The following is a 22892-nucleotide window of genomic DNA, read 5'->3' on the forward strand; positions in this document are numbered from 1 at the left end:
ATTATGGTTTGTGGCTGTCATTTCTATGAACTGATACCTGCCTTATTAGTTTTATATGAACTCTTGTTGTTTCTCTTCTATAGGAGACACCTCCCACACCTGCTATTCATGAGGAGCCTTTCAGCGAAGCTTCTGTGAGTCATCCTACAGCTCCAACAGTCTCTTGTTTGTTTTTTCTTTTCTTTTTTTAGTCACTATTTTGCAAACGAGTAAACAAGCTACGCCTATTTAACACTTTCATTTTCAAGATGTTTTCATATTTGTGTTTTCATATGCAAAATATGTAAATGTTGTCTGGTGGATGTTTGGTTTCCTTAAAAGTGTCACCTGTAAATTCATTGCTACACAAAGGGGTGACCCCACCAGCAAAACTCCAAATACACGATTATAAACTGCTAACACTAGACAAAGACTAAATCTGACTAGATTTATAATTTTTTCAGATGTTTTCTGGTCAGTAATTATTTGAAAACAGGCCCAATTTTTTTCCCATTACTTACATCCTATGATTATATAAGTAAGGGTGTTAAATTTTACCATATTAATGCATAATCTGTCTTTTCTGAAGAGGGAACCATGGGAGAGACGTCTGGGCTCTGTATCAGAGGATGACCAGGACCACGAGATCCTGTACCTGAAGGAGACCCATCTGGGCATCGAGCGCAAATGTTCCAGCATCACGGTCAGCTCTACATCCAGCCTGGAGGCTGAAGTAGATTTCACCGTCCTCACAGACCTGCAGACAGGAATGGAGGAGTTCTCCAGGGGCATGTCAGAGCTTGGGGAAAGGGATCTGTCACCTGATGGGGGTCTGTACCTGGGTATTGACTTACTTCAGCAGCAGGGCCCCTCAGAACCATCTCCTCCGTTAGTACCAGCTCCCCTGTCCAGAGGAGCCAGCAGCAGCCCACCGGCCAAACACATCCCGACTGAAGAAGTCCGACCAGAGGTCAAACGGCCTGATCAGGTAGACCAAAGTTTTCATATCAGGTGTGTTTGTAGCTCTTAGAGGTGTCCGCTGCTTTCATTTGATTTGTTCAGGCAGGTGAGAAAAACGACACTATTTTTAGGTACCAAAAAAAAAAAAAGGAGCGGAATGCAGTGAGTGCAGGTCAGTATGGGTGTGAACATACTCTCAATGTACCACAAAATGGCTAGAAATCCTGTGTCATTTTTCCCCATCTCCCTGCATTTCTTTAACTAGAAGCACACAAAAAAATAGATACAAGAAAAGAGCAGAGACAAGTGTTTAACCCCCTCCTGTGACACCATCATATCACCCTCTTAGTGCTCCCCAAGATTCCTGCAAAGTGTGATGACAAGCTACCAAAGTGAGCTGTTGATGAGTTCATGCAAGTTTTATTTAAAGCTTATTTATAGTTTGCCTGTGCTGTTGTTGGTCAATGTGAATGAAAAATACAAAAACAGAGCAGTGCTTCTGTGGCTGAAATGAAAACAACAAATCGTGGTGTAATCACACCTGAGGTGTTTGTCACAGATTTCACAGAAATGTTATTTTCTCTGTCTGTCTAGGTTTATGGTTTGAATTGCCACAAAGCTGCAAGGTCTAGAGCTGAAAAATAAACATTGAACATACAGAATATTGATATTTCTGATGCAATTAACAAAAGAGCAGATAAAAGACACAGTCAGTGGCTGTAATGAAACAGGCAGACAGGCAACATGTTTTGAGTTTAATGATCTTGATTAAGCAGCACTGAAGGGTAATGAAGAAAGAGCCCTCCATCTTTTCTTTTTCATGTTTTCATTACCTCAGCCACCAAGGTTATATTTTCACCCGCACCTGTTAATTTGTCATTAGGAGTAGACAAAAAGTACTGAAACAATTTGCACTGAACTTGGTGGAGAGATGGAGCAGGGGCCAGGGAAGAACCCATTACATTTTGAGGCAGATTGAGATCATTTACCATGACTTCTTCTCTGAAGTCTGGTGTATGTAGTTTGACATTGGCCTCTGGCAGAGGTCTGTGCTCTTCTCCTTCTTTACCTTACTTGTAAGATAAAACATCTCTTAATCACTGAGCTTGAAACACAATGCAACACAATCTGTAAGTTCCATTACAGTAACTTATGTTTGTCTTGTGCTCTTTTATTTATACCTATTCAAAAGTAAATTCCCATTGACTTTAAGTAAAAGATGAGGCATGTGTTAAAACTAAAACTTGTTTATTTTTTCTTCTTATAAGCCTGTAGTTCCCAAAAAACCAAAGAGGTCTGTGCCAGTGTCGTCGTCAGTGGACCGAGAACAGTCTCATAGAGAAGCGAGTCGTGCCCCTGCTGTGACACCACTGAGCAGGGAGGCCAGTGATGTCATGCCCACGCCGACAGTGAGGAAGACGGACGTTAGGACGGAGACTCAGCCTAACGGGTCAGAGGTCACCACAACCATCGTGGAGTTCACAGATCAGGTTAATAACATATTTAGTAAGAAGAATAACATTTGAGGAACTGAAAACAGTGATCATGTTATTGTATTATCCTGTTATATGTAAGTTGTTCTGAGAAAAACATCACATAAAGACAAAAAGTCACATAAAGAATTTGTCTGTTTCAGGATCACGGTATTGCTGGCCTCAGTGAAGTTTCCTACTCTACAAGACAGAGTGTATCCCCTGTGAGTACAAACAGAAGGACCTCTCCAATTTTAACTCAACCTGCAGCACACTCAGTCCTGCTCTCCAGGGTTTGAACCTACTTACAAAGACCAAAGACATAAATTCATGAATACATGCCTGACTGGATCTTCTGAAATATCAAAAAAGCATGACTGTTTGTCTCACCTGTAAGGATGAGTGCATCTGTGTGTGTGTGTGTGTGTGTTTGTGTGTGTGTGTGTGTGTTGACAGTATTTGCACTTATTGCTGCTATTGCTTTCTCAGGTGCACATGGGCAGCCTTGGAAGAGAGACATCGGGGTCGCCCATCCTGGTCACTGAAAACGTTACCTCGGCAACCACTCATGTCACCAAGGTAGAGCGGCTTAAATAAAACTTGCAAAGTTTACAATTTGATGTGTAACTTGTGATAGAATGGATGTTTCATAATGATGAGGTGGAGCTCATCTCTTCCCTCTTTGGCCTCTAGGTCTGTACTGGACTCAGTCTTCACACAACCTGACAAATTACACATTGTTTGTTTTATCCTCATATCACTGCAACAGCTGTGTCCTCATCATGACTTTTTGAGTCACCATTCAAATGGCACCAGGGTTGTGACTGTAATGAAAAGGGCTGAATAACAGTAACTTTTTTATTTTTCATTATTTTCAGGCTCGTGCATAAAATTGGGGTGTCTAGTGACAGGTTAAATGAGAAGTCATTGTGTGTTGCAGACTGTGAAAGGAGGATATTCAGAGACCAGGATCGAGAAGAGGATCATAATCACAGGAGACGATGATGTAGACCAAGAACAGGTGAGCTGAAGTGGACAATGACATGTGGATGAAACAGTTAAGTAAAAAGAACATGTGCAGTTGTCTGTTTTGTGGTTTTTTTTTTTTTAGATGTTGGACCTTTGTAGTTTTTATCTATAGTTTTATTGTTTGGGCACTGAACATATTTACTGTGTAATATGTATTTCATGTAAACCCTTAATAGCCTTAAATTTAGACACTGATATGATAAAAGGTCAAGGTGAAAGCTTTTAATTCTTGCATAGAGTATATCATGCACATATATTTGCAAACATTAGCCTGTCTCAAATCAGATCAACATTAGTCTACTTCCATAATTTCAGACACTTCACACATTGACACATTGATTTTCATACTTTTTTTATTCTTAGAATATAAAATGTCCAAGGTGACACTAAAATGTCTTTTTTGTTTGATCAATAGTGCAAAGCCCATTGATATTTAGTAAAAAATATCAAATTATTTCTTATTAATTTAGTTTAAAGTATCATTAATAATTAATATCATATTAATATAATCATCAACATCATAAAGTATAAGAAGCAAATCCTCACATTTGAGATGCTGGATTATTTGTTATTTTATACTATTTTTGCTTGAGAAATGATTGAAATGATATATTGATTATCAAAATGGTCACTGATTATTTGTCTGTCGATAGATTACCCATTTCAGGTCGATTTACAAGCTGAATAATATCCTAAATTTGAACTGGAATTTAGTCTGGAGCTGGAAAACACAGACATTTTTTTTAGAAAAGTTATATGAAGTACTCAAGTTTTAAACATAGTCCACTCTTTCCTTGCAGGCTCTGGCTATTGCAATACAGGAAGCCAAGCAGCAGCATCCAGACATGCAGGTGACCAAGGCAGTCGTTGTCAGGGAAACAGAATCGTCCACTGAGGACCGACATGGTGTATCAGAGGTATATGTGCCATCTTGACTCCAGAGGATAATATCTGGCCACGATTTAGCCTCACAACCTCCTTTGAAGTTCAGGGATTTAAGGTTGACTGTCTCCTCTTTTTTTTAATCTGCAGTCCTGATTTTGCTGAGACGAGAGTGCCCCCCTTTGGACCAGAAGTGTCAGTGCCCGACCTGAAATTGTCACCCACCATCTGTACTGATAGACTACTGCCAGTGGTGCTCAAATGGAGGCTCTTGTACATGTTCACACACGAAGCTGAGCCAGGGCTCCTTTCAAATCCTTCTGTTTTGTTTTTATTCAAGCATTTCACTGTTGAAATCGTTCACATTTGGTGGAGCAGTTTGGTGGTGATGCTGCAAAAAAAGTAGACATCATTCATGGCCATGATCGCTCACATTTATGTCACCAGGATAATTCCAAACATCTGGAACAATTAAAGAGATAATCCAACTAAATTCCCTGCAAAGCTCTCAGGGCCTCTATATTCAAACCACTTGCTTCAGTACTCCTCAAAGGTCAAAGGGAATTGGCGTAGAAGGGGCTTGTTTAGATAATCTGCACTCATTCACACTGTGGAATAATCCAAGGTCGCGTGTCATGTTGGTACTCATCCCAAGCAGAAAGTGTCATTTGGAAAATTAGGAATATGTGAAAAATGTGGCCATGAAAAGTGTCTTTTACATGTCTGTCCTGCTGTACTTAGTAATAAGAAATCATCAGACTCCTGCTGTGTGTGCTGAAAAAAAAAAAACTACTATGTGTGCTTACAGTTTGTTAAGAAGTCAAAGAATCCATTACATGTAGCTCCAGTACTGTTGAAGCGTCTTGTGATGCAGGGCTTAGTGAAAGCAGAAGAAATTCAATGTTAAGTTTTCCCTCCTGCGTAGCCCGTCAAATAAACAAATGAGCCCTGCCCCACCCCCGTTACACTGGCTGATGAGGATGCACTGATTAGTCAGGATCAGGCTGTGCCCATAGGGTCCTCTGATGGCGTTTGTTCAAGTGTTTGTTAAGGAATAAAGTCAGAGCAAGTCTGATCCCAACACTTCCCTCTATCTGTCTCACTTTTAAGATTTGACTTTTGTAAAAATGTATTTGTCCACGACGTGTGCAAGGGCAAGATTCAAGCTGCTGGATCGTGATGGACTTTAATTGGATGTTTTGAGACTTTCTGCACATGTCTCTGAATATTATGAGCTGTTAATACAGTGTACCTGTTGTATTTATTCAAACGGTGGATATGTAGTTTCTGAGCATGCCGATGTTTCAGGGTGAGCCCAGTTTCTCTCCTCTCCCCCAGTCTTTAGACATGCTTTCAAAATTCAGCTGGATAGAATACCACTTTGGCCATTTTGTGTAGTAAGTACATAGAGTAGGCTCACACCCTTGTTCAAGCTGCAGAACGGGCTGCTGCATCAGTAAAACTAGTATTTGAGATAATGTTTGCATGATAATTTCTTGCATTATTAGACTGTAATTGAGTAATATTGATATTAACTCATAAGAAGGATCGAGATGTCCAGGATCATGACGGAAACAGTGATAAATCACAAAGATGTGAAGGCCGAATTATTCACAATCTGAAGTCAGATCTGAACTCTGACATGTAAGAAAGGAAATTACGCTTCCTGACGGGAAATGAAGAGTATTCATTAGAGAAAGTGGGAAATATCAAGCACACAATGCACTTGGTTGTTTGTTAATTGCCACATCCAGTGACAGCACAGTGGCTACAGTTTGTTTGAGCAGTTTTAACCTTTTTTAACAGTTTCATCTCATTCCCAGCCACTGGTGTTGTTTCATGTACTTTTACCCATCAGTTTTCTTCTAATTAAATTTCCCCCCATAGAGAAACATAAAGTATATACTTTCTAATGTTCTTCATAGCTGATTATTCTCTGCTGAAATGGTGTCATGCATCAGAGCCCTTCCAATACTCTTTCAAACAAAGTGCAGTGTTAGAAATAAATAAAATAAACAGTAGGGGCATCATCTTTGGACTTTTAGTTGTGTGTGATTCGGTACATGAATGTTAGAGGGATGCCATAGACATGTAGTGTGCCAAGTAAGGTAGCAGTGAAATTGTACAAACTCTGATTTTGTATGAAATAACTTTATATGAACAAGCTACTTTTAATTACACAAGTGCCAGAAAGTCAAACGCATAAACTTGACATGGCAAAGTTTTCCTTTAATTATGGAGTCTTTAATATTACCTCCCTGCAAAAGGTGTTTTTTTATACAAAAGTCATATACTTCAATAAATAAATACATGCAGCAGCAAAATCACTCAACTGAGAAAAACACAGTGTAAAAAAACTGTCATGTCAGGTTTATGAAAGTATTACTGAGGTGTAACTTTGGCTTTCAGACACTAAACTTTACAGTTAACATTTCAAATGTGCAGTGTAACTCCTGTTGTGTTTCATATTTTGGTTCCAAATCCTTTAAAGTGATGGTAATCTCATGGATATGGGTGTCAAACTGGAAGGTGCAAAAAAGGAAAAAAAAAAAAAAGAAAATAATGCAAAGATGCATAATACCTTGTACTGTATTTTTGGTGGCGTTTGGTGGATTGTGAAGATGTCAAGTAGTTAATGGCCATGGGTTCCATGTACACTAGGGGGCACCAGTTACCTTAAAGAAGAGAGCTTTGCAACAACATCAAGCATACCCAACTGAAGTCCTTCTCACTATCGTTCACTAGAGGCAAATTTATCCAAATCATCCTTGGATCAACCTGGAAGGTCAAACTTACCTCCCTCCTCAAGGAAATCTGACAAGTAATAACCAGACTGTGATTAATGGCAGACACTTGGCTGTAGCTGAGACACTTGGTGCCAAAGTCTGATTGGACGACCTCTGGCTGACCCTTAAACCGAGCCCACTCCTCTCTGTACAGAGCCCTCCTCCTCCTCCTCGTCCTCCTCCTCCACAGCAGCTTCATCTCCTCTGCTCTGCTGCTCTCCATTGCTTGGTGCTGTGTCTTTGCTGTACATTGTACTTGCGTTCCTTTGAAATGAATAAAGAGGAGAGAAAAAAAAGAAAAAAGATGAGAGGGGAATCTCTCTGTTTGATCTCTACCAGGTATATGTGTCTTATTACAGCTGGAATGTGCATATTTGTCCTCTAGGCCCAGTAAGAGAGTAAAACTACTGTATTTTTCAGTAATGAAAAAGAATGCGGTATAAAATTAGGTTTTAGGTTACTTATCAATACATATCAATAGTTGATTTTAGCTTAATATATTTAAGGTGACTGCAATAAATAAATAAAAGGTTTCTTGTTAAGATGCTGCAAATGCAGATAAATGGTTAGAATCAGATTTGTATAAACCAAATTATTATTAAAACTGACTTAAGCAACACTGTCATTAATATTTTAACTTTTAAGATGTTAAATGACTGCTATGAAAGGGAAGTTTTTAGTATTTAGTGTGATATTTAGATGTAGGTCATTGCTGTCCTGCCCTTTAAAGCGTCTGCTCTTCACAACAGATACTGGTGCACAATGACTGCTGATTGTTATAGCTCAGAGTCAAGCGGACACAGCATATAGCATGGAACAAATAGATGTTCTCCTCCCTGTGAGGGCAGTGGGTGGAAAGATCACTGTAAGAGCACCAAACAAATCTCAAGAAGGTGACAAACTCGCAGTTTATAGGTATAGATCTGCAGATATTGATTGCACCCATGAGTATCTGTTGTCACAATATTGATCAGAAGCATCCATGGAAGGATAACAGAGAAAATCACTGCTCGCTCTCTAACTGGCTCATGTGATTTGAAACAGACAATGACCCTAAGCACAGAAATAAAGCTACAACAGTGGGGCTTAAGGAGATTAACATTCACTAAATTGAATTGGAAATTCACATTCTAAAATTGCCAAGTCAAGCCCTGATCTTGTAATTGAATGGAATAGGCTTCCTGCAAGAAATTTAACAAAGAATTTCAAGTGTTCTTGTACAGAGAAATGGGCTGGAAGGCTTTTGACACAGCTACAGAAAACATTTGGTGAAACGTATGTCTTGTGCAGAGTTGACTTCTTGTCTTCCACAAAGGCATGAAGATATCTGCTTGCTTACACATATCTACTATCACGATGACATAAATAAAATAAGAAGTATAAAATAATCTCATAAACCTTGACTTACAACTGTGAGTGAGGTTAGGTTGATACATTAATACAAGCTGAATCTAACTGTTTATTTTTCAGTGTGACCTTGATGTCAAGTTACTGAAAAAAATGTTTATTCATGATCTTGGAAACAGCAGTTTGACAAAAATAATAATCTTACCTCAAGGTCCACTAATTAGCTTTTTCCAGATCAGAAACTCCATCTGCTAAGGTGGACCACAAGTGCTCTACTTCAAATTGCCTGGACTGATGAGGAAGGAGCACTTACATTTGAAATACACAACTTTTTGGCCTTCTGTGACATCAAAGAAGGAAATGACGAAAATGGCATTATGTTTATTAAAAGCAGGTTGATCCATTCAGACATCCTAAGCAACGTAGGTACGTACACCGACCAATCTCATGCCAAACAGCAGCTGACAGTAAAATACCATCCCTACTATATAATAAGCTGCCACTTGTACTGTATTACAGTGCTCATCATGAAAGACATAGGAGAAAGGCATGTTGTTTCTGAGCTCAAAACGCCCAAAAATACGATCTACAAAATAACAAAAGTGAAAAAATCTCACCATACTCAGTAAGGTCAATTACTCTTAAATTATAGCATGAGTGAGCCAAAACACAATGTGGGTAAACAGAAGAGGAAAATAAATAAAACGTCTCTTGAATAATAACAACATGGATAATAATCAAGACTTAAGGCTCATTTGGGACCTGAGGATTTCATACATACAGTGTACAACAATGCGGCTCACACAATGCTCAGCGTGCATTTGTTACACACTTATCATGGATGAGGGGGACATCGATTCATCAACACAAGTCTGCTGCTCACGATGGAAGCCATATTGGGGGGTGTACGCGCTGCATTTTCTCACAATGATACAACAGGTGGAACTGAACCTTGTGGGCTCAATACCTTTGGTTCCAGTCAGTTTCATGGCAACTCTGAGGTTTCGATGTAACATGGTCTTACGTAAAAGCATGAATAAAATCCAGGCAAAGTTACAAAGGTCCCAAATTCTGGTTTGTCATAAAGCAATGAGGCTTAGCTCCCTGTTTTCTTTTTTGGCAGGGATTAGTAACAGTTGGTTTTTCCAGAGAGAGGAGGAAAATGACGTCAATCCATTTTTTGTCTTAAATCAAGCCTTAATATAACTTCATTCATTTAAGAATGAGCTCTGCAAGTGCTTTAGCTCTCCTCCAGCCCCAGTTAAGATACAATCCCATCCAAGAAAAGTCCAGTGGTACATACATATCCGTTTAACAAAACCTGCACAGTCCCACAGAGAAAGCATATACAGAGCCTAGTGTGCATCACACAGCATCGGGCCTCCAAGGTGAAATCCATATGAGAATACCCATTGGTTAGAAGGGAGCAGAAAAAAAAAACCATCTTCAAAGAAACTGCAGTCAAGTCACGGTGCCCTTTCAGTTCCATAAACACAACTTCTGAAAGAGCCACTTCCTTTCAGTAACTCCTTTAGAAAGGTGGAGGAAAAGAGTCTTCCTCACAAAGAGATCTTTGTAAATGGAAGAGGAAAGACACAGTAGGGTAGAACTGGTAGCAGGTGGAAATGCTGCTGTCAGTCTCTTCTCGTCTTTAACCTGCTGTTTCACCTCTTAATAAGCAGCTGTAGTGCCTGGGTCCTGCAGATGTTTGTCATAGCACAGTCCTGGCTGTGAGGATTAGGGCTGCGAGGTTAACCAAGGGCCATGCAGAGGCCTCTGGGGCTGCTCCTGTGGCTGTGGAGCCTGAAATGCACAAACAAATCAAAATGCAAATGGTCTTTCATTATTAATGTCTTGTGAGATATAAAACTGTAAGAAAAACCCCAGCTCTTTAAACATGACTTAAATATGAACTCTTACATGAAGCACAAAACATAGTAAACCAACTATGGTCAAAAAAATACATTCATAAAAAGAACTCTGTGGTGTGAGTACATCACTACATCAATAGATGGCACTAGTGCGCTATGCTCAATTATGCAACAACCTGACTTTCACAGAGCGAGATAAGTGAGGTGGGCACAGCAACAGCCATGGTTTCATTAAAAGGAAAAATCCACTTTTAACAACCAGCTTGTGGCAAAATTCTTTGCATGTCTGAGTCCATTTTGTTGTTTTATGATATATACTTCTCAGTCTGTGGATAAGAGACTGCGTTTTACTGCTAAAGATAAATGAGAGAAATGGCTTATTTGAAGATTCATTATTTTGCACCAGCATTTAATGGGGGAAAAAAATACCTCATAAAAATCAGAGATACCAACATATCTTCAGACAGCAGCCTCAAAAGACCATAATACAAGCACACACAGAATATGTTGTGTTTAGAGTACTTGAGTATATTTTTGCACTTGCACACTGGTCTTTGATGAATACCAAAAAATGTCACAGTCTTTCTCTGGGATTTCTCGGAAATCGTCTTCAATAGAAGAAATCAGATTAGACAGACACAAAATAATTCACTATATGCACCACACACCAGTGTTCTGGTGTCTGCAGGTAGACTTTTTAAGACTCCACACTAACTCAGCTGAATACATATGTCTTTGCAATGATGTCTCACAAATGGAGACAGACATCATTTTCATGTTTCATGTGTCAGGACTGTCCCACCTGCTATCCTGGGGATGGTTATCTGGCGGCTGCTGCTGCCTTCCCCGCCCTCGCTGAAAGGTTTAATCTGGATGACGTAGTCCTGGTTGACTGGCAGCGACAACTCCAAGGAGGTGGTGTTGGTCTCCACCACACTGGGCTGGCTGTGTTTGTCCTGGCTGTACATCACCTACAGGAAGCACAGAGGGAAAGATGATGACAATGTGAGGCATGGCACGAAGACACTTCTAACACAACACATCATGTGAGCAATGTAACAGTAAATCTGAGTTCTAACTTGTGTTTCTTTCAGACAGTTCCCTGAGATGTAATGTGCTGCCTCTGAAACAAGGATGAATTTTAATAGGTATCTACACATGACTGTGTTGGAGGGATTAGTTTAGAGTAGAGATGCAATGTTTCAGCTTTATTCTGGGATGTGGATGTACTAAGGCCCACTTTCAGATGACCCCTTCAGTGTAATGAAAATAATGTGCACAACTGCAGGTCAATAACATCCAGACCCACACATCACTTTCTAAATGTAGGAGGCTGCAATATATATTTATATATATATATATATATATATACACACACACACACACACACACACACACACACACACACACACACACATACATATATATACATACATATATATACATATATATAAATATATATATATTTATATATATGTATATATGTAATATCACTATAAAAGGGTTCACCTGAAATGCACTATGTGGCTAAAAATAAAAGGATGTGGGCATTGGGGTTATCAAGGATTTGTTATTTAAAGGAAAGGAGGCAATTTGTAGAGGACTTCAAAAATGTTATTAATATGAAGCTGTACATTATACCAAAACAACGTCAAGATAAAATTGGGCTTTATGTGCTTCCAAATTAACTGCAGTTAAAAATACTGTGTGAAGTTAAGATGTTTTCTCACTCCAGTGTATTCATGAATACGAGTGCAATCAAAACTGGCAAAAACTAGAATTACCGCCTCACTGTTGTATGCCCTGTTTATCCAGTCACACAATCTAAACAGTTCATCCATGAGTTCAAGTGAATATTTGTGACAAATTTAAAAGGATTCCCCTGATGAGTTCTCAAGATGTTGAATTCAGAAGCAAAATCACGTGTTGTGAAGTCACCATGACCTGATCTTTGACCTTTGACCGTCAAAATGTGATGAGTTCATCCTTCAGTCTGAGTGAACATTTGTTCTATATTTGATTAAGGTCCTTCAAGGCATTACTGAGATATCGTTTTCACAAGAATGGGATGGACCGATGAATGGACGGCGGATGAACAGACCTGAAAACAATATGCCTCTGGCTCTGACTGTTGCTTGCGCGGAGGCAGAACAACACTGTACTCATATGGAGTAAATGGACCAAGTGACAATCTGTCAGTCTTTTTTATGTTACAATCTATAAAACCATTCATTCGTCAGAGCTGTAGTTGGTTCAGTTTAAGCCCTCTCTCCTGGAGAAGTGTAAAACTGCCCCCTTTTTACCTTATATCCTGTGACCTCTGACTCATTCTCCAGAGCATGTACTTGGTCCCACCTCAGGATGACCTTGGAGTTGGAGGTGTTCCACATTATTTTGACCGGGGCTTGACTAGGTGCTGGAGAAAGACAACAGGGGGATTGTGAAGGAGAAGAAGAGCAAGAGGATGAAGAAAAACAACAAGATGCCCAGTCAATAAACAGTAAAACTCAGCATGGAGGAGATTTCTCATTATCAGTTTAACATCGCACCGTCAGGAATGAGTGGTGACTCTTGGAATAAACTGCGTGTGATGAGACATTCAAGAGTGTGTAACATTAGAACGGTGACAATTTACTGTAATAATTATTATCCTACATAATCATAAGAAGCTACACATCAGCCTGAAAGTCAGAGGTTCCCTGTGAAGTTTTTATCCACTAGTGGCTCCATGGAGCTCTATCCTGATTAGGGAGCCCTTTTTTTTTTTTTTTTTGCATCTCATTTTCTTCAAGCATCTTTATGAGCGTGCAGATAGCATGATACATATACAAGGGTGGTAAAGTGTGTAGTGTGTAGAAGAAGGAGAAAAGCAGCGGATGAAACGAAACGCAGAGGGGAGTTTGCTGATGTTTTTTCGGGAATCCTGCCTAAGCTGGAAACATCTCATCATTTGCCAGCTCGGCCCGTATGTCAAATCACCCATTGTGACCCTGTTCACATTGGTGCAGTGCCAGGAAAGAAAGCAATGTGCTCACAGAAAGAAAATTAGGTAAGAGGAAGACTGCTAACTGATGTAAACTAAACTAAAATATGAAACAAAATTGTCTCACCAAATGATTTATTTATGTGAGTAAATACCTTTAACACATTTTAGGCCTCAGCTATAACCCATGTATTTTGGTGAGAAACACGGAATTTAAAAGTACATACAAATACCTTTAAGCTGTTTTCTGTCGTGAATATACAGTTTTTTCACTCTAATAGGGGAAACATTGTTGATGAAATGACATATATAGAGATAGCCAGAGTTAAGAAAAGAGGAAAGAAAACAATACACAAAACCCGAAAACTCAGCCCTCACAATATGTTGTGAGTACTTACGTGGTTTCTTGGTAGTGACATTGACTATGACACTCTGTGGACCCACTCCAGCGTTGTTATAGGCCCTGAGGGACATGTAATAGGTACTGCTGCCCTCCAGATCCCTGATGAGAACTGAAGTTTTATTCCCCACTGTCCTGATCACACTGGCTGTGTCCTGCTTTTCCCTCTCACCCCAGTACTGCAACTAAAAACATACAAAACAATACACAGGTTATTGCACTTAATTTGATACCTTCATCTGTAACTGCAATTGTGGGTATGAATCTAAACAGTATATCATGCTCATATACTGTGGTTTACTCCATGAATGAATAATTATATAGATACTAATACAAAAAGGTTATTGGCACTATCCACTGTGTTAGCCCTGTTATGTGGGCATGTGTTGGCTTGACCTCATAGCCCAGAATGCGTCTGCGGTTGTTGCTCCAGGCCAGAGGCTTCCAGGTGACCTCTACCTCGGACGCTGATACACTCCTCGCCCTCAGCCTCCCTGGAGCTCTGCTGGGCTCTGAAAAACACACATGATAGTGAGAAGACATGGATTCAGTACACCCACGTTCAAAATATGACTTATTGAATGTACAGTAGCTCTATCAATCTATGTATCCGTACTAATGTGTAGGGAGAGGCGAGTGCTCCAACATTAACAAAAAGTTTAATTTCACTGATATTTGTATCACTAGGAAGTGTGATATAACTTGAACTGGTTGTTTTACGTAGACAACTATCCCCAGTAATATGGTAATGTATCTGTAGAGGGATTAGCAAAAATACACTTAGAGGACTGTATGTTTATTGGTGAAGAAACAATGATGGAAATGATGAAAAGGATATCCGAGTATGTTTATCTTCTTTTTGGGTATCTTGTGTACATGTGTACATGGATCAAATATTGTTTCTGTTAAATAATTGAAGGAGTTTTAAACTCTTACAAATTGTCTCAAAGAAAAAAACGATTTTAATTACTGAGCCAGACACAAAATTCCCCTGTACATGTAATATCTTTCAGGTTCATTTTTTTTTGTTTACAATAAACAAACCTTGGGCAGAAAAACATAATTATCTTTCATTTTCCTGATAAACAGACTTTATTCTGTTGTTTGTGTTTGTGACAAACCAAAACCCACTAACCACCAAGTGGATGAAAGGCATTATTCTATTCTAAAACTTGTGTTCATCCTAAGTAGTCCTCTATAACATTGGATACTGTGTAACAAAGTTAAGCAGTCATGAACTCAGCTGACCTGGTTAATCAGGACAGTGTGGATGTGGCTGATCTAATGAAATTGACAGTTGTCTCTCATCATAAGCAGACCACTCACCAGCTGTCACCATAGTTTGATTCAAATATTGCTAAACCCCAATTTGTTTACGGCAGTGTGTTACATCACCTTTTTGAAGGGATCTGGGATGAAAAGACAATAAAACACAGAGACAGAACTCTCCCTTATAAAATAAACCAAATGTGTTCTGACTTTGGCAGAAACTCTTGTTTTCAATTGGGACTGCATCAATCTTAGTAAGAAGCTGATTGAGAAAATGTGTTTCTATGTCCTTTAAAGGTTTTTGGAGCCAGGATTTAGATCAAATGCTACACAGAAGATGTTTATGGATGAGTATGTGCCAGTGGATGTTGACAATTATTAAAACTGGAATAAAAAAAAAAACTGGTAGACATAAGACTAAGACTTATCTGATGCTGCATTGTTGCAGTGAATAATCACTGACACAGTGTTAAAGTTGTTGTACATTCCCAGACTGAAACTAAGACATGTTTTGCTTATAGTTGAAATAGTACCCACCTTCCTCCGCCGAGTGGATGGTGGCCACTGGACTAAAAGGGCCTTCTCCCTTGTTGTTGTAAACCCCTACTTTGACTTGGTAAGGAGAGAAGGGAGGGATGCTCTCATTCTTGAAGACGTATCTAGAGGCATCTGGGGATGTGACAGCAGCCTGCATCCAGCCTTGTGCCCCAAGTGGGCGGAAAGCTACCACGTAGCCAAAGCCTGGACCGCTCTGCAGCTCCTCAGGAACAGGCTGAGGAGGTATGAGATGACTCAGAGGGATGACTCAAGATGACTGATATTAAAGATATTAATACCTAAAAGTACTGCAGCTATGCATGGATTAGAGCACTTAGGAGAATAGTGCTGAGAGTGGTACTGTACTTGCAAGCCTTGCATGAATTTATCACTGTCTGGTCAAGTGGTTTTATACTGAGGTGAAATATAACAGAAATTTAAGAAAGTTAATCTTCCAGTTTCACATTAAAATAACTGAATGACAAAACTGATGCGAGAAGTTCAAGTCAATGCAAAAACTATGGTGGTACAAAGATTTACCCGAGTCAGTATTTCAGTACTGTTGTGTTCATTTTCAATATCAACATAAAAAGGTTTGTATCGCACATTTAATATACTGTACCTTTTCCATTTACCATTTCATGTATGTATTAAAATATAGTACATAATTAAAAACACATTCATGTGTGCTCACCCAAATATATTAAACACACACACACACACACACACACACACACACATACAATTAAATACATGTATGCTTACCTCCCAAGTGATGACCAGCTCTGAACGCCCACCACCACCGCCATTCACTCTGGCCGGAGTCACCCTGGGAACTAAGAGATGAACATAGTGTTAAAAGTATGTAGCAGTTTGTAGACATAGTATCTGACGTGACATGAAATTATGAAAAGTTGTTACTATTAAACATTCAAAATTCCAAGGGTTAGACCTTTCTTATACTCATACTTAAATGTGCAGCATATTGGAAACTATGAAAAATCCAAACACCTAATGGTCTTTTTATGAACCCATCAACCAGGTTCTGCCCTGTATTTAGTTAGAGGGTATTTTTATGAGGTGACCATTGTGAGGCAGCATGCTTCTTTATATTTTTGTGTTCATGCATAGAAATGTTAGTGTGTATATGTGAAAGTGTATTTATCTAAGCATATGTAGGCATTTGTGTGTATATACCTGCATGCGCACTATATGTAGTTATGTATATAGCCTCTACATTAAAAGACACTTATTTACACATTTGTAATGTAATGGGAGATTGAATTATAACATTTTAAATTTAAAACTCTTTTTAATCTGCTCCTTTGATTGGGTTTGATTTATGTTGGTTCTGATCTGAAACTGTCTGATAGAAGCTAGTTGGCAACAATAAATTTGTTGTGAGTTTGGTTCTTTCATATGTTATGTGTCCTGAAGAAGCAAAGAATTTCCTAAATACAGGAAAGTTCTTTGAAAGGAACTAATTGCCATCCTGAAGCAGAATCTCTCTACATATAATGTGCATAATTTGCAAACAATTAGTGTCACTGTTGTCAACAGAGAGAATGTAAGGAGATTGGGATACATACGCATTTCTTTGGTGCGGGCCTTTTTGGAGGGTTTGCTGGGCTCTCCTGTTCCTATGCTGTTGGTTGCCAGGACTCTGAACTCATACTCCACCCAGGGACTCAAGTCAGTGACAGTGGCTGACAGCTGCTTCCCCCCGAGCTGCTCAGGAACTGAGAGACATCACAGAAATAACCTTTCATCAAAGCCCTGCAAGATCTGCCACTGAAACTAAGCCAAGATGGTGATGTGTTATTTACTGTCATTTTACGTGTGGTGTTTGAAAAGGATACCAGTCACGCCCCCCTGACTCTTTTTATCTACTCAGTGAACTTCCCACTCACATAACCTACAGCAGACTGTCAGATGAAACCAGCCTACCAGTGGTGACGGCCTGCCACCCGAGAGAAAAGGGCGTTCTGGCCTGGATGGTGTAGCTGAGGATGGGGCTGTGGTTATCCATGCCTGGTCCCCAGGACAGCAAGGCAGCAGTCTCTGTCATCTCAGTCACCTGACAGTTTACAGGGGGGCCTGGGGGACCTGGAAAGATAATTTGTCACAGTTCACTCATAAAAAATGATATATACTGCAGAGATTACTGAAGACAAGAGGAACCGGGGCACAGAGTGGGTGGATAACAGATGCTAACACTTGCTGAAGCTAGAGTGCAACACTGAACTACAACCAGGCCAAACTCAGTGTTTGCTACATTGATGGTGATGTAGAAAAAAACGAAACAAGAAACAAAATCTGTTTTGTTTTTTCAAACAAATGTAGTCATTCTTATCTAATTTTCTATATTTCTAATAAGAGATCATAATTGCTATACAGCAACGATTCTCAACGGAGGAGTCAGAATCTCTCCAAGTTCTAGCAAGGTAAATGACAGGGGTCGTGAGATGATTAACAGAACAGGGAAGAAGAAAACATGATGATTTTTTTTTTAAATTAAATAGATTTTTCTCTAATCTTTGCTTTTTTTGGCAATGACCAGATAGTTCGACCTCTTTTAAAGATGACTAAAATGAAACAATCTCAGGCTATTATAAGGAAAAATCACTCCTACTAAACTCATGAACATGCTGTACCGTATATAACCTGCTTATGAGTGGACATGATTTTTTTTTTCTTAATTTTAAAGTATCAGACGTCAAAAAGATGAACCTGGTTTTTAAGTGGGAAGACAAGGGCGTCTGCATCATGGTGCATGTTGCTCCCACAACATGTGCCTCCCATATAAAACTACACAGAAGAGCGGACATTGTCAGGCCATAGCTTTTTAATTACATACCTCACAGAAATTTTGTAGACATGCTTTCATTCACGTTGTGTTACAAAGTGGCAATGGGAATGTTTTTTTTTTTTTAATAGCAGGTTGTGGCTATACAGTCAGCTATAGTGCTTTTATGGCACTGCTTTAACATGCTTTCATTCACTAGGACAGAAAATGAGAGTCATAGCTAGTAGACAGTTTGCGTCAGAAATGGCTTTGCTAAACGTGTTGCTGCAATCTCTATAGCTGTCATAGCCCTGACGTACAGTTACATTTTTGAGGTGCCTGTCAACAAAATATATCTGTCTTCTATCTTCTATCTGCATTTGGCCTTTGGTGTGGTGAATACAGGAAGTTGTTAGAAATTGTGTTGTTTGTTTCATTTTTCAATAAATCGTTTCCTACTGCCATTTATGCTAATCATATATACTATATACTATAAGCAGCCAAAAGAAACCCCAAAATATTTTAATAATGTACCTGAACAATAAAACATGATTTGTGTTTGAACCCCAAAGTCTAAACTGAGTCTAAACAAGACTAGGTCAAAACTGAGGATATGGCTTGACCGCCTATGGCCAGTCACTGATTTTATACCTACGACAAAATCACCAAACACATAAACTGTAGTATAAAATGATCGCATAGAAAGAAAGTCAGAAGTGACTGAATATTTTTCTTATTTTGTCTCTCATACAGTGCACAGCCTTTGTCTGGGATCCACAATAGTTAAGCCTTTATTTACTTCCAACTGAACATAACAAACTTTTATCTATCTATCTAATTCCCCTCTGTTTGATATGTATAATTGGTCATAGCAGTTATTCAGTATGTAAGTACAGTCTCATTTTCATTTAGTCCCATTTGCCCTGTTAAAGCTACTGCATTACTCAACACTTCGTGTTTCAAACTCTAATGTGCTAAGAAACTCCATGTCCGTCATGTGGAATTCGGCTGACCAATGGTGGAAATATGATCACTCAGTCAGTCAGTCAATCAGGGACATTCCAGATTACAGGGCTGGCCCTGCTGTTGCGGTCCAGCCAAAAACCTATAACTGTAACTGTTAATGGTCCAGTTGGAAATCAATAGTGGAAATAGAGCAGGAGGGTTAGTGCAAAAATACAAATCAGAATTCTGTTGCATATTTCATGATTTTCATTACAAGCTGGAGGTTTCATATATAATGTGAGAAAGCCCAGAGAAAAATGGTTTCATGTGTCTATGATAAATAATTAGAACGCTATTGACAGAAAACTTGCCATAATAGCTCCTTAGGTTATATAATATTGGGTTATATTATATATTGTATTATATTGGGTAATACAATTAGAGGAGGTCCATATGAAAATAAATTAAGTATCTATGAAAAAAGACAAGTCACATCAGATGCCAAGCTTCAATATCAGATCATGAGGTAGAAATATAAATACAAAAATATGGATGTTGAAATTTGATTTATTGAAGTTGAAATTTGTCTTCACACGTGTCTGTCTGTTTGTTTGTTTTTCAGTAGGATTACGCAGAAAGTACTGATCCCATTTTTCACCAAACTTGGTCGAGGAATGGGGCATGGGCTGGGGAAGAACCCATTAAATTTTGGAGCAGATCAAGATCATTTACTAGAATTAGATTTTTTTATGTTGTTTCACATTGGCTTTTGGTGGAGTTTTTATATGTGGTGTGATGGGCATCCTTACCTCTCACGACCACATCAGTGGCAATAGAAACACTGTCCACCTTGGTCTGAACCGCACACGTATATTTCCCAGCATGCCTCAGTTGAATGTTCCGGATCATGATGTCACCAGCTGAGCGCTGTCAGTGCAGAAGTTAGGAAAAACACAATAAGTAAGACCAGTAAAGAAAAACTAGTAAAAGGGCAAAATCTTGAAATTTTGTTTTTGAACAACTAAAAGGACTGCAGAAACAAGTGCAATGTCAGAGTGATTTCTTTTGGCATTCAGTTTATTACATTATGGAAGAAAAGGGTACAAGACAAATCCAGGGACGCGCCAAATGACTGAGTGCAGGTTTTCATGATCATTTATGAAGACGGTTCTTTGTGAAGAATTAAAAAGCTTCTTTCAGCTCTATCCCTTTTATTCACTCTGATTCAATTTACTCTGCAGACATCCATTCAATGCCAAATGCATTATTAGCTTTTAACTTTAAAGATAGTGCTAATGTTAAACTGATGTCTTATCTATGAAAATAAGGGACTGTGAAACAGGATGAGGCTCAGTAATTACTTTGATGTATAATCAGGGACATTTTATATGGATAAAAATTCAGTTGGTTCAAGTAATTCACTCTTTGAAACTCTCTGCCATCATTAAAATAATATAACTAGGGATGGAATGGGTCACATATCTCTCATTTTTGCAAATTTTATATACAGCAGGAAAAAAAGAACCTCCAAGCTTGCTTATTAAATTAAGTGAAACTTTAAGAAAATACACTAATCATATATTATGTGCCTTTTATACACAGAATGAAAAGTCGATGACATTCTTTGTCCATTGCACATCACATCTGTATCTACAAGGCAATGCAGTTACTTTATGTTCAGGCTGAATTGTCATGATTTATTGGGAGATGAGTTACATGAAAACACTGAGCAAAATACTAACTGCAGTTTCAGATAATTACAAAATGTGCAAACACACTCTGGTATTAGATCATTTTTCAGCAAGTATTGAAAATGCTGATTGTGTTTCAATGGGGTTTGACAATGCATCCTTCAGTCAGCTTTTTCATCTCTTCTTATTTCAGATGAAAAGTTTATTTCTGTTTGTGTTGTATAATGTTGTGTTTAAACCCTTTTTTCAAGATAGACACCACAAGTTCCTTACTTTTATCACAGTAGTGTGACTGCAGCAAAGAAATATGTTTCTATTTTGAGCTGTACAAGAGAGAGGGGTTGTAGCCAGCAATGAGGTTGGTGTAAATACTGCTTGAGGCTCATAGTTTTCATATTGTTCAACATTTGCAGGAAATAGTATGTTCTCTACCTACTGCTGCAGGGTTTTAACCATTCCTACCCTATGTCATCATTTCAATACTAAAAGTAAAAATAACCACAGCTCTCAATTTAGAATTTAACCAAATCAAACCAAGTCTGTTATTTCTTCGCATTTCTGAGCTGTAATGCAGTACTCAAGACGCTTGTTGCCTCATGTTTACTCAAGGTGTAATATTACAACCTTAAGGTATTACAACTCTTATGATTTTCACATGATTCCTGCACCTATTTTAAACTGATATTCTTCAGTTTACTCTGTGTATTGGATTGAGTAGACTTACTTAACAACATGTAGGTAATATCACTGAATGTGTAAAAAGTAGAATTCACTATTCAGAGAACACTGGGATTCATGCATTAAGGGGAGTAGCTACACTGATGATGCATACACCTTACATACAGTAGTAGTTGTATTTGAATTCACAGAGGAATGAAAAGCATGTCATAGCCTGTTCTTAAAGAAAAAAAATCTAAAGTACTCTTTCCATATAGATCAGGCAAATTTAAAGGGGATATTTGTAAATTTTCTCTGCCGTCAAACGCAGTTTCTTGCCAGGAGTGGTAGTGATTGTCGCTTGACAAGAGGTTTGACCATCACTGCATTTACAAGACGAGGAAATAATACGCCCTGTAAGAAGCACTACGTTTTCAGGGCAGATTGGAGGCTACACCGAGTTGTTATCTGAAAGTAACGAGATGGTTTCCACTGCTGGAGACAGCTCCTGGCGAGTAGACCGGTAAGTAAACAGCTTTTAATGCTGTGTAGCAAGCACCAAACTTACAAATATTATTGTGACCATCCACCATTAATATGTCACTGGTGTCTTTACGACAACATGCTGGGATGTGGTGCAATGTAGTCAAGTGCTTAAAGGAACTGCTAAGCTGCATGCAATTATAAAGCGCTTGTTGTTGTTCATGATCATGTTGAATTAAAAAAACAACAAGAGGTGACAAAGAAGCCAAGACCTCAATTGCATTTCCTAATTAAAAGAAAAATATATTTGGTGTTAGATGATCAAATGTAATGCATGGCTGAGCACTGCATAATGAACTTCTTAGTTGCTGCTTTTGTTAGTGGAGGAGGTGTTATTAACAAGCAGAACAAGCAAACATAGAGTCCAAAAAAAAATCTCATTTGTATGATTCATCATGAGCAAGCCATCAATATTTTGCTCCTTAAAGATGAAGCTGAAATTAAGCTTTAGAGAAATGAGACGTAAATGTGTTGATGATCATTTCAAATAATCACTGTAAACTACTGCACGTGTGTAAAATTTCATCAATAACAAAAAGTGAGACTATGGAGAGAGACATTCTGATTATTATTCTGTTAAGGCTGAATTGTCATGATTTATTGGCCATATGTGAAAAATGGCATGTAACTCATCTCTTACATGCCATTATTCACATGTGGCTTTTACTTAAGATGGGTTAAGATTATGTTGTACCTACAAAGTCAACATGTTCCAAAGCGAACACACAGGTTACCAAGGATACAGAAGTTCTTGTT

General features: G+C 38.6%; 2 protein-coding genes across 9 annotated transcripts in view; one reads left to right on the plus strand and one right to left on the minus strand.

Annotated features, from left to right (window-relative positions):
* Window positions 1-7448, plus strand: part of LOC139620389 (band 4.1-like protein 1) — a 41644-nt gene extending 34196 nt beyond the window's left edge. For all 6 annotated transcript variants that reach the window (XM_071475851.1, XM_071475853.1, XM_071475854.1 and 3 more), the window contains 8 exons: window positions 84-134; window positions 569-967; window positions 2208-2429; window positions 2576-2635; window positions 2901-2990; window positions 3352-3432; window positions 4241-4357; window positions 4473-7448. In XM_071475851.1, the coding sequence (XP_071331952.1) occupies window positions 84-134; window positions 569-967; window positions 2208-2429; window positions 2576-2635; window positions 2901-2990; window positions 3352-3432; window positions 4241-4357; window positions 4473-4478 (1026 nt within the window). In that variant the 3' untranslated portion in view covers window positions 4479-7448. The remainder of the gene's footprint in view (window positions 1-83; window positions 135-568; window positions 968-2207; window positions 2430-2575; window positions 2636-2900; window positions 2991-3351; window positions 3433-4240; window positions 4358-4472) is intronic.
* cntn3a.1 (contactin 3a, tandem duplicate 1) overlaps window positions 7308-22892 on the minus strand; it is a 74420-nt gene continuing 58835 nt past the window's right edge. For 2 of the 3 annotated variants that reach the window (XM_071475860.1, XM_071475858.1), the window contains exons 14-23: window positions 20055-20172; window positions 17463-17621; window positions 17105-17254; window positions 16281-16351; window positions 15516-15750; window positions 14106-14221; window positions 13708-13894; window positions 12630-12742; window positions 11129-11297; window positions 8821-10258 (exon numbers count right to left, since the gene is read on the minus strand). In XM_071475860.1, coding sequence (XP_071331961.1) covers window positions 10167-10258; window positions 11129-11297; window positions 12630-12742; window positions 13708-13894; window positions 14106-14221; window positions 15516-15750; window positions 16281-16351; window positions 17105-17254; window positions 17463-17621; window positions 20055-20172 — 1410 coding nt within the window. In that variant the 3' untranslated portion in view covers window positions 8821-10166. Of the gene's footprint in view, window positions 7373-8820; window positions 10259-11128; window positions 11298-12629; window positions 12743-13707; window positions 13895-14105; window positions 14222-15515; window positions 15751-16280; window positions 16352-17104; window positions 17255-17462; window positions 17622-20054; window positions 20173-22892 lie in introns of those variants that run through there. The other variant, XM_071475859.1, reaches the window with a different exon arrangement.

The sequence above is a fragment of the Trachinotus anak genome, unplaced genomic scaffold, assembly GCF_046630095.1.
Source record: "Trachinotus anak isolate AG129_WGS33_773 ecotype Australia unplaced genomic scaffold, CSIRO_AGI_Tana_v1 ptg000004l, whole genome shotgun sequence".
Taxonomy (NCBI): Eukaryota; Metazoa; Chordata; class Actinopteri; order Carangiformes; family Carangidae; genus Trachinotus; species Trachinotus anak.